This window comes from Nyctereutes procyonoides, unplaced genomic scaffold (genome assembly GCF_905146905.1).
Source record: "Nyctereutes procyonoides isolate TBG_1078 unplaced genomic scaffold, NYPRO_anot_genome, whole genome shotgun sequence".
Lineage (NCBI taxonomy): Eukaryota > Metazoa > Chordata > Mammalia > Carnivora > Canidae > Nyctereutes > Nyctereutes procyonoides.
The window spans coordinates 43,480,456-43,497,372 of record NW_026575133.1 but is presented as its reverse complement, the minus strand read 5'-3'; the positions used below and the strand labels follow the sequence as shown (position 1 = coordinate 43,497,372).

The 16,917-nt window shown below is 49.5% G+C and overlaps 1 protein-coding gene across 1 annotated transcript in view; it reads right to left on the bottom strand.

The window, feature by feature from the left end:
- Positions 1–10,481, bottom strand: part of PID1 (phosphotyrosine interaction domain containing 1) — a 223,876-nt gene extending 213,395 nt beyond the window's left edge. Inside the window, exon 1 of the mRNA XM_055345834.1 lies at positions 10,165–10,481. Within this exon, the coding sequence (XP_055201809.1) occupies positions 10,165–10,194 (30 nt within the window). The 5' untranslated portion in view covers positions 10,195–10,481. The remainder of the gene's footprint in view (positions 1–10,164) is intronic.
- Between the last annotated feature and the right edge of the window lie 6,436 nt (positions 10,482–16,917).

Below are 16,917 nucleotides of genomic sequence, written 5' to 3'. Positions count from 1 at the left end.
TAAAGTTTGGAGTTGGTTGTTCTGCACAGGGATATCCAATTATGCCAGCATCATTTGTTGAAAAGACTATCCTGTCTCCAGCAAACTATGTTCTTTGCACCTTTGCCAGAAGCGCCCAGACTTCATATCAAAAAGAAGACTTCTCACAAAAGGCCTTCATTAACAGCCGCTAAAATATAAAACATGCATACTCATAGATATAGCAAATCTCATGCTTCCAGTCCTGTCTAAATAAATACGAGTACAAGTACATAAGAATATACCCAGAGAGTTATAACAGTATTATTTACAGGCAGGAGGGCAACAAAAGAACGTGGATATGCCCCGGATCCAACCTGACAGAGGAAGGACTGAATAAATTGTGGCCCAACTCTACTACAAATCCCATGCAGATCCTAAAAGGAATGAGTTGGAGCTATATTAAAGTAGTTTCCCCCTTATCGATGTGGAATATGTTCCAAGACGCCCAGAGGATATCCGAAACCCTGCATATGCTATGTTTTTTTCCTATACATACATACCTATGATAAATTTTAATTTAGCTAGGTACAGTAAGAAAGTAACAAAAATAACTGATAATAAAATAAAACAATTATAACAACATATTGTCACAGAAATGATTGTGGTCTCTGTCTCCCAAAATATCTTATATAAGTGTACTCATATTTCTTCTGATAATAAAGTGAATGATGTAGGTGTTGCCATGTGACCTTTAGCAACTACTGACCTTCTAATGATCTGTCAGAAGAAGGATCATGTGTTTCTGGACTGTAGCTGACTGCCAGTAACTGAAAGCACGGAACACAGAACCATGGAGAAGGGGGAGCCAACTGTACTGACCAGAGGAGATCCCTAGGAAGCACTTTGTAAAGTGAAAAAGAAAAAGCAGAGCAATACATATATATTATTGAAACACATGAGAAAGATCTAAATATGCATCTATATATTTGTACATGTTTGCACAAACCTGGAAGAAAGTTGTGGGAAAATCACTACCAGACATATCCTATGAGTTTCCTTCATGGGGAGAATTGGGAAATCTAGAGAAAGCTTATTAGCATCTTAACAGACTTCCCAGCTGTGTGATTTGTTACCCTGTCACCCTAAGCAGATATTATTTTGTCATTTTTTAAAAAGATTTTATTTATTTATTCATGAGAGACAGAGAAAGAGAGATTGAGAGATTGAGAGAGAGAGAGAGAGAGAGGCAGAGACACAGGCAGAGGGAGAAGCAGGCTCCATCAGGAAGCCCGACGTGGGACTCAATCCCGGGTCTCCAGAATCACGCCCTGGGCTGAAGGCGGCACTGAACAGCTGAGCCACCCGGGCTGCCCTTATTTTGTCATTTTATTTATTTATTTATTTATCAAATCAAGTATGAAATAGTAGCCATGACATGAAGCAGATATGCCACTTCATTTCACATCTGCACTGCCATTGGGGGGAAAAAAATCCCATTGCTCTTTTTTCTTTTCTTTTCTTTTTTTTTTTTTTTTTTTTTTTTTTTGGCGATTGGTTCAAGTAGGGAGAAATGTGCTGGTGCCCAGAGGATACCCAAAAGAAAATTCTAAAGTAAGTATTACAGGCTGAAGTGTCTCTCCAAACATTCCTATGCTGAAACCCCAATACCTCAGAATGTGACCTGACTCAGAACGAGGCTCATCACAGACGTAAGTAGTCCCCAGAGGAGGGCAGGCCCCTGATCCAACATGGCTGGCATCCTTCTAAGGAGACACACACAGGGAGAGCACCATGTGCCAAGGGCCAGCTAAGATTTCCAAAAGACCACCAGACGCTAGGAGCGAGGCACAGCACAGATTCTCCCTCATGGCCTCAGAGGAAACCCCAACTGCCGACACCTTGATTTCAGACTTCCAGCCTCCACATCTGTGAGACAAGAAGTTTCTCTTCCTTAGGACACCCGGCCTGTGGTACTTTGTTATGGCAGCGCTCGGAAGCTAGTGCACGAGGCCACCAAGAATGTCAGCCCAACACAAACTAGCCACCCCTCTGCCCCATGGCCCCACAGAACTCGGCTCAGCCCCCAGGGAGCATCCACAGGCCCGTCAGAAAGGAAACGGCAGTGTCCACTCCCACACCCCACACCATGGGTGGCTTGGACCCCAGGATGTTGCACACACCTGGGGAAAAGGCAGCCAGTTCCTGATGGAAAGGCCTCAAAGCGTGTGCTGGGAAGAAGGCGCTAGGCCATCTGGGTATTCATCCTCAGACCCACAATTACAAAGAAGCTGTGAGGAAAGGACTTGTCATGAAGGGATCAGAACGGGCCTATCCTCACAGAAGGATGGCAATCAAGGAGCCTCTTTCTCCTGGCGTCTCTGCTCCCCCTTCCCTGCCTACCCCCGAGCGCAGGATTCTCTTCTTCCTGAGGAAGAGAATGAAAGGTAAAATAGGTAAAATAGCATTTTAAAACCCGAGAGGCTCTCCACTCTGAGATGTGCAGACCCCAGGGCCGCCCTGCCCTCACCCAGGCTCCTTGCCCTCGGGGGCAGGGGGAGGCAACAAGTGTCTGCTGCACTTGGGAGAGAGGAAAGCAAGTGTGATGACTCCTCGTGACACTGACTTTTTTGTCTTAAAAGTGAGTTGGGTACTAGAAAGCGATTCTTCATGAAAATAATTATACTGTTACCAAGTGAAAAACGAAAACAAAGCAAAATACCCAGCCAGATGCAAATCATCAACCAGACAATCATCTGGGGCTGCCCGGAGGGGACTCGAAAGTCAACCCACATGGGTCTCCGTCAGGCAGAGGCAAGCACCGGAAGGCCTGCTCCCCAGAGACTCTGCAGGGACTCTGGCAATTTTGAGGATAAAACCCTAGCCCACCCTTGGTCTCCACCTGCCTGGAAAAGTGTCGCTGAGATCCGCCTTAAAGCAAACTGTCTTTCACATCCCATAATTTTAATGATCAAAGTTAACTATCTCTTGAAGCACATTTACTATTTGTTCTAGGGGCGCTCCCTTTAGCAACGTAAGGCCCGTTCGCCGCCATCCCTAGGCTCTTGACCAGAAGCAGATGAGGGAGGAAGAAGCAGTGGTTTAGTTGTTTTATAATGTCTGTTTTCATTGTCTCTGAATCCGCTGTAAATAAATTCACACACTCAGTAGCAAAAGAGTGTGCTACAGAGACACATTCATTTTGTCCCAGTTTATGAAAGTCAGGCATACCCAGGCTTCTGGAAATACACAGAACTCGGTCAAAGGCAATGTGGTTTTATTAGTGTATTAGTTTACTATGGCTGCTGTAACAAGTTGCCACAGATGGGGCAACAATAGAAATGTATTCTCAAAAAAAAAAAAAAAAAAGAAAGAAAAAAGAAATGTACTCTCTCATAGTTCTGGAGGCTGCAAGCCCCAAATCAAGATGGCAGCAGGGCGCTGCTCCCTGTAAAGACTCTAAGGGAGGACATTCCCCTGATTCTTCTAGTTTCTGGTGGTTGCCAACCACCCCTGGCATTCCTGCGCTTGTGGAAGCATAACTCCATTGTCTGCCTCTGTCTTCACAAGGCTTTCTCCTTCTTATGCCTTCCTCTGTGCCTTCAAATCTCTCATCCTAAGGACACCAGTCACTGGATTTAGGGCTCCCCTAATCCGAGTGACTCAACTCGATTACATCTGCACAGACCCTATTTTCACACGAGGCAGCATTGATAATAGCAGGGCTAGGCCTTCAGCATATATGTGGGGGCCAGGGGGAGGCCCGCCGCCATGAGTGAGACATGGGGACCAGGGTTCGAGTCTGAGGCTGCGCCCATTAGGAAGGCCAAAGGTGCAAGGAATAAAAGGCTCAACTAGTGTTTAAGCTTCAACAAGCAGAAGGAAGCGGTGTTTTTCTCGCTACCAGAACCTCCCTTATCAAAGCGAGACCTCAGTGGCAATGAGTGAGGGAAGAGGAAACAGCTCTGGGCCATCAGACACAGGAGAGAAGACCTCAGCAAGACGAGGAACCCAAGTGGCACCAGGATTAGGTGAGAGAGCTCCCCGAGACTTTGGAAGCACGGAAATAGGCCAAGGACACAGGACCAGTCTGTGCCTGACTCCTGACAAGGTCCTCGTCCAGATCCTGGCCTGAGGGTTGGACCTGGGGAATACTCTGATGCTCTATCACTGGCTGGCAGCTAAATTGGGATCAAAACCTCTTTTTAAGTTAACATAAAATGATAGTAACTGATTCCACTAGCCTCCAAGGAGGTCTTTGGACAACAACCTCAACTATTTCTTCCTGCTGGACTTAAACAAAGCCTCCCTTTAGATTTGTGCCCCAGGGGTTTCGCGGGGCGGGGGGGGGGGGTGAGTGAAGCACACTGCAGTGTTACTGGGTGTTTTTGGACTAGTTTTATTTGCTGACCACTAACGACTCCCTGAATTGCTGCTATTCCCTATTTGTGGAGTAGAATAGCTCCATGGAAGGAAGCCTGATTCCCCAGCTGCCTTGGGGCTGTCTGGGGCTGACTCTTCCAGGACCCAATTTACAGGATTAATCTGCATAGTGGGGGGGGGGAGTCAGTGCGAGGGGGATGTGGGGGAGGAGGGAGCCAATCTGGAACATCAAACAAAATGCAAAAAGTTGCCTAACACCCCAAGATAACCCAGTACATTCAACAAGAAACAGCCCAGTTAGGCAATGGGTAACCAGGGGGAGAGCTTTTTGGTTTTTTTCCAAGGCTGGCATTTTGCAAGTCACTTGGTGGAGATTTTGCTGACAAATGCACAGAAAGACCCAATGATGTAAGACAGCATGCTGCTTCTCAAAGACCTCACAGTAATGATATCTCCAAGTTTCCTCTGCAAGTGATAAAGCCCAAGGCTTTGTACTTACTCATCTAAGACGCACGAAAAGACTGGCAAAATCTAGAATCCCTTCGGCGAGAACCCTGTGCGTCCCTAAGAGTAGCTACCACTTATTTCCAAGCAGTTGCTCCTGAACTCCCCAATCTCCTTCCCCCCTGCCCCCCACTTTTGGTGTAAATGTGGAAGGACTGCAGACCAGGTCAGGCTTGATTACCATCTTTCAAGGTCTCTAGTTTGGATAAATGCAATGTGCTCCAGTTGAAGAGACTCTTAAACAGCAACTGGGGATTTCAGCTAAAGTACAATATAACAGCTTACGTCGTCCCCCCCACCACCACCACCACCCAGAGGTGTGAGCCACCCAAAGAGGGTAGCCCTTGTCGGCACAGGCAGCCAGACTACATCAACAAGAAATATGAAAGCAGCCCCTCTGAGCCACCGGACCCCCACCCCCGCTACAATTCTCTTTATTAATAACGGTGGCCCCGGCAGGTGTAGAGCATCCTCTTACCCTTCTGCACTACAGAGAAGTCGCTAAGAAGTGAGTTCGGAAGCCAGACCAGCCAGATTCCAGCTCTGCTCATTTCTAGCTGTCCAACCCTGACCGAATCTTTTAACCTCTTTGGCTTTCAGGGGTTTTTCACTATAAAATGGGGATAAAGAGGCTAGGGAAGGCAAATGAACTAGATAATTCAAATAAAACTCCTTAGCACAGCGCCCCATACGCAGTGCGTGCTCCATAAAAACGGGCTGCTACCACTACCTTCCTTACTCTGTGTTCCTTTTGTCAGTTTGGTCGGCCTGGAAAAGGGTCTTGCTTGCCAAAGGTTTCTCTCTGCCCAGCGTTCCTGGTCTAATGGTCTCCAGCTGCTGTTCTAGAGGGTTCCTCCATCAATCCTCAGGGGAAAAGTGGAAGGGGCTGGATAACAGAGAAATAATAAGTCTAGAACAATCTCCAGTGCAAGGGCAGATGAAATCTATCAGCTCAGGCAAGGCAGACAAAGGACAATATAAGTACTGGGGTGGGGGGAGGGGGACGAAGTACTCTTGGCTCCTATAATCTCCAAAGTTGTAACTCCAATAAAACTGAAGTTTTATTTCCTTGAACCTTTTTGCCAGCCCAGACGTTCACCAGAAACCAAAGGAGGCAGGATCTGGTTTTCTCCCTACCCTTCCTCATTTCACCCCGTTTTGAAGGTGCTGATGCTTGGCCACTGAACAGAGTAAGAGTAAAAAGGAAAGTGATGCGGGCAAGAGAAGGATCCAAGCTGAGAAGCCAAAAGCCAAGCTTTACGGATCGAAGTTCGGTATTTTCTGGATCTGCCACAGGAAAAATTTCAATCTCAGGGAAGACAGGCAAATGATTAACTCGGAACCTTGTGGAACGCCTCATGAGGGGCACCTGGGTGGCTCAGTCGGTTAAGCATCTGACTCTTGGTTTGGACTCAAGTCATGATCTCAGGGGTCGTGAGATCGATCCCCGTATCAGGCTCCGTGCTTGGCACAGAGTCTGCTTGGGATTCTCTCTGCCTCTTCCGCTCATTCTCTCTCTCTTTCCCCCCTGCTAAAATAAATAAATAAATCTTAAAAAAAAAAAAAGCCTCATGAGAAAACAGTTCCCCATCGACTCCACAATTAGAACTTGCTAAAACTTGCTTCTCACACAGCTTCCTACTATCCCATTCCACTCCACCCTTGTAACAGCTCCACCTCAGGCCCAGATCCGTTGGCCTCCTTTGTCTCAAACTGATTCTCCATTCATCTTTCTCTTATTCTCCTCCTTTCCTGGCCTGCAGAAAAATGTATCTGGTGCCTCACTGGAGACATGTGCTCTGGGGAAACACACATTTCTATGGCTAACGTGTCCTCACTCTTGCACAGAGGAGTCCGTCATTTCTAACGGATCCTCCCTGCCCAAGAATGAAGACAATTAGGAAACCCATGCAGATTTTAAGGCCAGAAGTAATCTCAGCTCTGTGTTTTTAAAGACCAATACATAGCCCTTTTTCTATTAAAAAGTCCCCTGTACTTCTCTGAGAAGAGCCTGTTTCAAATCTGCTCCTTTAAAAATTTATAACTCTCCCGAGTCCCTCCAAGAAAAAAAAAAAAAAAGGTCTGCTGTGCAGTACAGGAGGTGAAAAGGGAAGAACTCATATGTATTCATTTTCAAAAGTTGGGTGGTAATTTAAATCCTCACATCCCTTTTGATCCTATTATATTTTTAATGGCAGAAGCTCGCAGCCAGGGCTCGAGTGGGATGCAACAGAAGTTTTAACATTCAGGGGAGCAGATGAACTTGCCGCGGGTTGTGTGAATGAGGAAGGATCCAGCTCAGCCCGGCTCGGGGCAACAGGTCGCAGTGCCCGTGCTGGATTTGGGTCAATCAGCTGCACCTCAAATCGGGAAGCATAAGCATCGCTGCGTCTGGCAAGGAAGTGAGTTTTGATAGTGATAATTAAACCTGCTCAAAGATGTCATGTCCTGAGCAAAACGGCTAGCTGCCAGCCCCAAATTAGCTACAGAGTGACCGTCTGGCCTACGCAAGCTTCGGCCACGCTCCCAGGGCCCCAGACCCTTTGCGTGGGCATCATCTAGCAGGAACTCATAAAATCAATTAAGAAAAGACGGCCTTCCTTTCTTCCCTCGCCTCTTTTGTTTCTAGGTATTTGTACAAGAAATTGGCTCCTGAGTCCTCAGTCCTATTAAGGAAGCTCTGGGAATGCTTCCTTGAAGGATTTTCCGCACTCCAGCTCATCTAAATTGAAGTCTCGCATTAAAAATTAATGAAGAAAAAAAAATTAATGAGGTTGTATGAGAAGGTGAGGAATGTGTGTAAGAAGGGTGGGGCTTTGACTTCATTCACGAGTGGGACTCATCATTCATCTCCCCACCGAACACAATTCCCATCAGCATCTCCAACGGCCACAGAATCGGGGCAAGATAAAGCATCCCATTCACTGAGGAATCGGAAACCCACGTTCCTATATGGTGGTGCCTTGAGGGCAACACGGGGAAGAAAAAAAATCCCAGACAGCAAACAGAGACCGTGACAAACAAAACCACAAGGAATGTAAATAAAATATTATTACACGCAGCTCACTCACCACCTCACCCTCAGCAACTGCCTCCCCCGGGCGCAAAGAAGCAAAAACATGCAAACTGTGTGTTTTGGAGAAAAAAAGAAAAAAGAGTGGAGCTGCTATGTGGAAAGAAGCCCGACTATGAAGATTTTTTCCCCCCTCCATTTGGTCCGCTTCTATAATCGCAAGGCAGGAGCCGGACCTTTCAAAGGGAACCCGGCTTGTTTACCCATTTTCATTTGGGGAGCGTGAAGTTGAGCCTCCTGTTGGCAAGAACCTTCCAGCAGCGATCTGATCTTAGCCAGTGATAAGACATGTTTACCTGAGCTTTCAAAAGCCCAAACCGGGGGCTCTTTCAACATGACACTTCAAAATGCAGGAAATGCACTGCAAGCGCAAACTGCGATAAACCAGGCTCGTGCCAAACGCACATGTGTACGTTTCACAGAAGAGCCAGGAGGACGTTTCTAGTAAAGGAACGATTGCCATGCGGAGCGCGAGCCAGAGCTCTCGCCTGCCAAGGGTCACGTGCTCCGGAGCACACAGGAGTCCTTAAATGAAACAGAAATAACTGCGAGAGACAAAATCCACAAACTTTGCAGAGGGACACAGCCCCGGGCCAGAAAAGCCACCTCAAGGAACTCTGGCCTCATCTCTCCAAGGACTTCTGAGAGCTAGGCTACTCACTTCGATGGGGACCTCCCCCCCCCCCCGCCCCCACTCCAGTCACTCCTTCCTTTAGAATAGAAGCCGTGCCCTGAACCGATCGGGGAATTCAAATGCCCAACTGGTAACTGGGGTCACTGCCAAAAAATATTCACATCGCCTCTGGTCCATCATTCAGAAGCTCGATGTGACGGTCTCTTAGTAAGACGAGGAGGTTAGAGGTTGGTCACCCACCACACTGTCCCCAGGGTTAAAGGTCTCTTTTCTCGGGGAGTCTGTTTGAGATCCTGGGGGGACTGGCCTGGTGTCTCAGCTTCTGTTCATGTGAACCCACTCCCCACAAATCCACAGGCCCAGGGAGGCTTAGAAGCGGGGCGTGGGGCATCTGTTTCTGCTAAATGCAATGCCCTCTGCAGGTTAATCCTCAGTATGAGAGCTCCCAGGCAAAGGGCAGCCTCTCCCAGGATCGAAGGAGCAGTCTGCATTCTGCATTTGGAGCTCTGCATGTTCATTGAGAAACCTCCAGAGCCAGCCAGGGCTCCTGGCCTCCACTGTACTGAGTCTTCAGACCCGCTAGGCCTCCAATGGTGCTATATTTTACCACTTAAACACTTCTTCAAAGTTTACTACGAAACAATGTGGCTGCGAGCCTGCCAAAAGTTGAACTGCAGGATTCAGTGGATTTTATCTGGCAGAGAAGCTGCCCTCTCCCTGGAGAATATATCTGTCAGCAAAAGGCAGTCATCAAACCTTTGCAGTCTGGGCGGTTCCAGGGTGCCAAGTGTCACTGGAAGAGCTCCTTTCGGTAAACATCCCTCTTTCTCATTTTGCCCCCCTTCCCAACGCCCCGGCTTCGGAATCCAAATTAAATCCAAATCCAAATTAAAGGCAGCCTGTCATCTCAGTAGACGGCACTGAAAAACTTTGGATGGGATGACCCAGAGCGCCAGTATTCCTCCTGGCCCACAACTTCACTTCTGGCGTTGGAGATCATCTGGGCGAGCTGAAGTTCAGGGGAGAATGGAAAGGAGAGCACCAAGAAATAGGAAGAAAATAATAATAATAAATAAAATAAAATAAGTAAAATAAAATAAAATAAAAATAAAATAAAATAAAATAAAATAAATAATAAAATAAAATAAAATAAAATAAAATAAAATAATAAAATAAAATATGCATCCCATGGCCACCCCAACGCAAGTTCGATATTTCCGAATTATACTCTCACAAATTACCTGGAGACCAAAAAGAAAAAGAAGAAGGAAAAATCTGGATGCAAGAAAAGGACACAAGCAACCCAGGCCAGTGAATCGTGACAGGGGAACGTGATCTAGAACCGCCGCTCAGAAAGTGCAGCCTGACATCTGCGCACTCGCACACCGACACCCCCAGGCCAAAAGTTGGAAGCCCCGGGGCGCCGCGTGTCCGGGGGTCGCCCGCCCCCCGCCGGCTGCGGGGCCGCGGTCAGCAGCGCCCTCTCGCCCCCGCGGCTCCCGCCAGCGCCCTGGGTCAAAGCCCCGCCGAGGGGCAGCGCGCCCCCTGGGCTCCCGGCCGGAGCGCCGCCGCCTCCTCCAGGCTGGCCCCCGGCGCTGCGGCGGCCCCTTACCTGCAGGCGCTCGGTGGCCGGCTGCCACATCTTCCAGCCCCGGGCTTCGGGCAGAGCAGACGCCGGCGACACTCGCTCTGGATGGCTCCGGGGGACGGGGCGAGGGGCTGCGGCGCCGCTTCACATCTGGGGCGGGCGTCCGCCGGGGTGCGGGTGCGGGTGCGGGTGCGGGTGCGGGTGCGGGTGCGTCCCGGGGCCGCGGCCGCCGCGGGGAGGGCGCGGGGGGCCGCGAGCAGAGGAGGCGGCGCCGCGCTCGGCTGCCGGCAACTTGTGGGCACGGCCAGCGCCGCTGTCCTGGCGCAGCTGCGAGAGGACTGCGCAGCTCCGCCCGGGCCCGCGAGCGCACGGCGGCGGCGGCGGCCGCTCCCCCTCCCGCCCCCTCCCCTCCCCTCCCCTCCCCGCCCCCGCCCGGACCTGCGCGCTCTGAGCATGCCCGGGAGCCCGCACCCCGCGCCCGCACCCGCACCCGCACCCTCACCCGCACCCCCGCGCCGCGGGGCCCGAGAGCCGACGGGCTGGCGGGGGCGGCCAGGGCAGGGCCTGGGGCGCGCGCGCGCGGGGGCGAGGGGGGCTCCGGGTCAGCGGGCATCCCTGAAGCCGCGCCCCCGACTTTCCATTCATTCATTCATTCATTCACTCCTTCCTTCCCGCCCCCGCGCCCCCCCCCCCCCCCCCGGTTAACTGAGCAGCTAGTACGTCCTCACTGCTACATCCAAGACTGGAGAAGGCTCCCCTTCCCCGGGGCTCTCTCGCGCTAGCCGGGGTCAGGTGACCACAGTGTTAGGGGAGCCCATAAGCAGGGGCTGGTGAGGGAGAAAGGGAAACGGGAGAGCGTCCGTAGATGGGGAGTCTGGCAATGTCTGGAGCAAGACCCAGAAAGGGACCCGCGAGGTGAGGGATGCTGCGCTGGGCTCAGGATGAGGTGCGTGTACCTGGGTGAGGAGGGTCGTGCAAGCTCCCTGTTCTTGGTTCTTCCTGAGACCTGCCAGGTGCTGCAGGAGCTCGCAGATCCCACGGGGAATGGGGGTCGGGGGGGGGGGGGGGGCACTGTGGGAGCCCAGGCCTGGAGGCTCACAAGCTAGCGTTCCCACCTGGAAATAACTACTTTCCTAAACGGGCCTGCCTCTTGCCATCCTCTTGACAGCTAGGCAAGATTAGCATGAAAATATTCCCATCAGGGGCACCCCCCCCCCCCCCGCACCGGGTGGCTCAGTGGTTGAGCGGCTGCCTTTGACTCAGTGCATGATCCCAGAGTCCTGGGATCGAGTCCCACATCTGGCTTCCTGCATGGAGCCTGCTTCTCCCTCTGCCTGTGTCTCTGCCTCTCTCTCTGTGTGTGTCTCTCATGAATAAACAAAATCTTTAAAAAATAAAATATTCCCATCATACGGATGAAATAAATAAGGCTCGCAGAGTTTAGGTCGCTGTCCAGGTGACACAGCCAGTGAGTGGCCTAGAGTGAGCACACTCAGATGACTTTGAGGCCAGAGCTCTTGACTTGCGCCTCTAACTCCTCTGACCTCCAGGAATGCCTGGGCAAAAGAGCAACCCTCTGGGCCTGGGGGTTTGGGGAACTTGGCGGGGTAGGGAAGCTAAGCTGAGCACTGGAGGGCTGATGAAGAGTGTGGGCCGAGAGCGTGCTGGGAAATGCTGGGGCAGAAAGAACAGAGAGCGAGGAAGAAGAGCATGCAGCATGTAGGGGCCCAAAGGTCCTGAGAGGCAGCATGGGGGGGGTGGCTGGCAGAGGGAGGGTTCTAACAACATAGGGCCCTGGGGCACATGCACAGCCCGAGTCCTGAGCCATCTGTGCACTATCAAACTTAACACCCCGTGTCCAGAAGGATCTGTGCTTATCTCGTGCATAGGTAGCATGATTTCCAGATTTCAGAGTGCTCCGGAATCCAGCCCTCGGCTTATCGGATCCCCCTAGCCCATCTCCCAAGGCCTGGGGAACGCAAGATTCACAGAGTCGCCCAGAGGAGAGCCGCACCCTGATGATCTCAGATCCAGGGCTCTGGCCCCCCACGATGTCCTTTACCAGGGCTCCACACATCACCTTCCAGACCACAAAGTTGTGGGTCAGCAGCCCTGCCCTGGCAGGTCCGACACCCTTGGCGCCCTAGGAGCCTCTGGCAGAGCCACAGAGATGCTTCTCGGGGGCCGGTCTCGGTCTCCCCAGATGAACACAGGACACCCCTCTCCCCCAGCTTCTGCTTGAAGACCTTTCTCAGCCGCTTCCCAAGGCCCTGCCACTTGCTCTGGACCCATCGATAAACCCCCGGTGCTGAGGCCCTGGTGATCGGCCCTCCGTGGATATACATCTCTGATGCTTGCTCATGTGGTCTGTTTTGAGATGTTATTTTTAGTTTTCCCATAACGACATCCTGCACACCTCCCACACCTAGAAAACTCCTGATGAGAATAATAGACCTTCCCAGCCTCCCAGCTCCCTTTTGTCAAATCCCAACGCAGAAAGAGATGCACTTCGTTGCGAAAATCTAGAAAATCCAAATGTGCATATTAAACCTCTCAGGAAGCTAAAAATGGGAATATTCAGTTGCCAGAGATGTCTTCAGACTCAAGCTTCGAAACCATCCTCAGTTGCAGATGCTTCCGTGGAAAAGTGATTTTGTTTTAAATAGCAGCGGGATGAGATACCGGCCTAAATTCGAATCGCATTAGAGCGTTAAATCCTGTCTTCTCACCTCTGAGTGTAATTAATTGTTATGACTCAGTAATACAGCTTTTTAGTTCGGCGTATGGTGCTATTTAAAGAGAAAAGGCTTCGGTTCTGTAGAGATTGTTTTCAGTTACCAGTTCACTCTGCAAACAGATCTGGTAAAGAATGTGTTTAACCGACACTCCTGTTTCAGTTACCTTTATGCCACTCACCATGAGGCGAAGGGGGCGGGGGGTGGAGGGTGCTGTGTAGGGTGGAGGCTGGTGGAAGGTGGCACCAGGGATGGGACAGGCTCCCAGCCATCAGCTTTGCTCCCAAGCCTTCCCATTCAGGAGGAACCAGGGACAGCGGGTGAATGAAATAGAGACATCTACTGGCTGGATCCCGGGCTGCACCCTGATCTCTCCGGTTCTGTTCTGGGACGTGGTTTTACAAAGTAAACAGACCTGTTCTGAGCAAGGAATCATTTCTTCAAATAAGCGAGACGTGTTGGGGTGCAACGAGTGCAAACACTAGGTGCACAAATAGGTGCCTTACTTCACGCATAATTGTCTATAACGATCTTAATAAATACCATTTTCAAGAAAAATGACCGGGGGGGGGGATTGAAAAAGGTGGACAAGGCCCCGATGAGTTATAAACATAACTTTTTGTCCAGAAAAGCAATTACAACCATCCCTAGAAGTTTTTGCAAGCCATGTTTAATATGGTTCATGATCCTGAGCCCTAAGGTAAGCCGCCTAAATATCCACATCGGGAGAGAATAGTGAATTAAAATATGGGCCAGAATATTAGAATATATATATATATATATATTAAAGCATTATGTTGCTATTAGGATAATCATGAAGCTTGGCTGCAATTGAAAAAAAAATGCTTATGGTAAAATTATAGATTTTTTGAAGTAGGCTAAAATGTGCATGATTTGAATACGTGTGTAAAAAAAATGTGTCAATCTCAATAAATACCGGAAAGAAGCTAGAACAATGAGGAGACTCAGAGTGAATCCCAGCCTTCAAACTATCTAGCTGATGGCTTTCAGAAGGTCGTTTTCCTTGCTGAACTTCAGGTTTTTCATCTGCAAAAAGAGTGATAATATTATTCAGGGTTATTAGGAGCCATGAATAAGTGAAATGTGTGCACCATGCTTGGCACACAACTGGTGTACAGACAACAGTCGTTTTTCATCTCGTTACTTTTCTACCCCTTTTCATTAAGGAAATGATCAAACTCTCACAAAGGGGTGCATGTTGCCTGTGGTTCAGTCATTTCCATTGGGAATATCCATAGATTTTTTGCTTATCTGATTTCATTTCTCAAAGATAATAAACCGTAGTGAAGGTCATTTACATTCCTAATTCAATCAGACGGCCAGCAAAATTCATTACGGCTGTACGTTTAACAGAGCAAGCGCTGGAAAGTCCTTCTTAGGCTACCATTAACTTTATTTCAAAATCACCAAAACAGCTGTAGAAGAGCAACAACAGAAAAGTCTGAAAATTCATTAAACTTTTGAACCTCCCTACCGTGATGGAGCCTCTGGCTCTTCTCCCTCTATAGTGACAGGCATTTATTGGGGTGTTACGATACCCCTTTTCCTCCCTTAAAAGGAAATCTTCATAGCTTATCTTTGCAAACACGGTTAAAAGGCAAATGGCTCAGGGACAGTTGATACCCAGGCTGTGTGTTGTCATTCTTTACTTCCTCATACCATCACCCCCCGCCTTAGAAAGGTGGCAGATTATTTTCAAAAATGGTCACAATCATCCCTCCCCCTGCACCCTCCTCGCAAAAGCCCTTGGCGCTGCGGCCTGTCTGTCTCATTATGAGATGGAATTTATCTGCACCCTTGCATCTGTGCTGAATGTCGTTGGTTCGGGAACTGGGCCCCATTCTCGGAGGACAAAGAGGGACTGAAGATTCAGGCCACTCCAGACTGGGAGGTGGCAGTTTTCATTAGCAAGGCAATTTATGAGGCTTGTCTCGGGTGGCCACAAGACAAACAGAGCTCCGCACCAGCTGGCCAGAATAACGGGGCTCAGTCACTTATACCATCCAGATGGTCTCAACAACACCTTACTCTCTCAAGGCTGCATCCTTGAAAACAGCTCCCAAAGTGGGGGGACGGTGAGCAGAGTACATTCATAGGACAGGCGAGGGAGCGTCCAGCTCAAGGGTCAGCCTGTTCTCATGTGTCTCACAGTGACGTCCCCCAGCAGATGTGTGACTTGCTTTGATCAGTATAATTGCAGATGTGACACTGTAGACTTTCCAAGCCTGAGCCCCCCAAACACCTTCCTTGCAGCTTCAACTGCCACCTTCTTGGAACCAGAGATCATGGCAGGGAGAAGTCTAACCTAGCGCCCTTCACATGGACACCATGTCAAAGGGAGCCAAGCAGACATCATGAGTGAGCTCAGCTTAGAACAAACACCCAGCTCAGTCACAGCACTCGTGGACAGCAGCCACATGGGTGGCCCAGGTGAGCCCAGCAGAGACCAGCCCAGATTGCTGACTCACAGAATCATAAGCAAGTAACGTGGGGTGTTTTTTTAAGACCTGTGTTTTGGGGTGACTTGTTAGGTATCGGTAGATAACTAATACAGAAAATGAGCATGTATTAAACTTTCCCACTAAACCTTAAACCCTTCTTAATATTTACTAACAGATGTATCAGAGTTGGTGCTCACATGGAACCCCGTTGTCCAACATGAAGCCTTATTTCCTTTTTGTGTGTGTACTACTCTTGCTCCCCCTATTCCCTCATGCACACCTCTGTCCAGCCTTGGGTTGCAGGAGCCATGCTGCTGAGTCATGCCTGCACACTTTTCTAGTAGGTTCTTCCGACAGGAAGATGGGACGTGGGCTCTGCTCCAGGCATATGGTGATCCAGGTAGGCTTCTTCTAGTGCCATTTGCCATAAACATGAGCGTATCTGCTTTTCCGCAGACCTTGTCATCCTCTCCAAGAGAGCGTCCATGTCAACAATATGCTGTCTGTCCTTTGGGACAGGTCAATACAGTTCCTGTTCCAGCTGAAACCTAGGGGGTTTCAGGGAATGGAGGGCGTGGGCTCAGGTGCACTTTTCCCACATTGAGCGCAGACAGGGCCTGTGTGTGCTACCATGTTTTTTGCACTGGTTTCTCAGGGTCCTCTTAGCCCTCTACCATCGTCCTGACTCACTGATAAGGCACGTGATCCTACACGCATTCCCAGTGGGGCTTGTGTGAAGCCACACCTTCTGCTCTCTTCCCACCTCACCACTTCTCCATCTGAGCTGATTTCACACAAAACCGGGCTCTTGTTTTTTTTCTTGATTTCTATTTTTTTCACTATTTCTTCCCACTTCCATCATCAAAGCCAAGAATTACTTATCCTAAAACCTATGGAAAAATGTGTTGGACATAACTTGTAGAAATTGGGTAGTCCCTGGAAAGAGCATCCATGGTAAGAAAGCGTCTCGATCTCCACCGGCCCTGCTTGACTCAAAGCCTCCAGGTACAATCTGTGACCTGCTCTGTTGGAGAGGTCAAGCCCTTCCTTCAGAGATCTCTGGGACTATTCCAATAAAACCATGAGGAAGAAGCCTTATGGATAGAGAATTGGAGAGAGGAGGAGAAAACTGAATCTTCATCTTTGACAAACTACCTAGAGTTGTAAGTGGATTAGTGCAGACACTGTGCCTTGGTACACCATGCTCCATTTTTATTATTTATATTGCAGTGATGGATAAAAGGAGCAGGAAATCATGCATGACCTCTCTGAAGTGCAGACAGCATTCAGGAATTACTGATTAGTAACAACATAGTGGATGTTGTAATGTGCGGTCTAGATACGCCCCATCAGGATCACTGCGCTCACTGCCTCAGCTGCCAGGAGTGTCGGCCAGTGTTGGGAGTATGAGCCATTGGCCCACAGGCAAATCCCTCCCTGGGCCTTGCCTTCAGCCAAAGGAAGCTGACTTACCTTGCCCACAGTGATGCTTCCTACCTGGGGGTAGCCCACTTCCAATGACTGGTCCATATGGGGGTGCAAACAGGGATGATTGCATGGGGATGCTTGGATGGGGATGG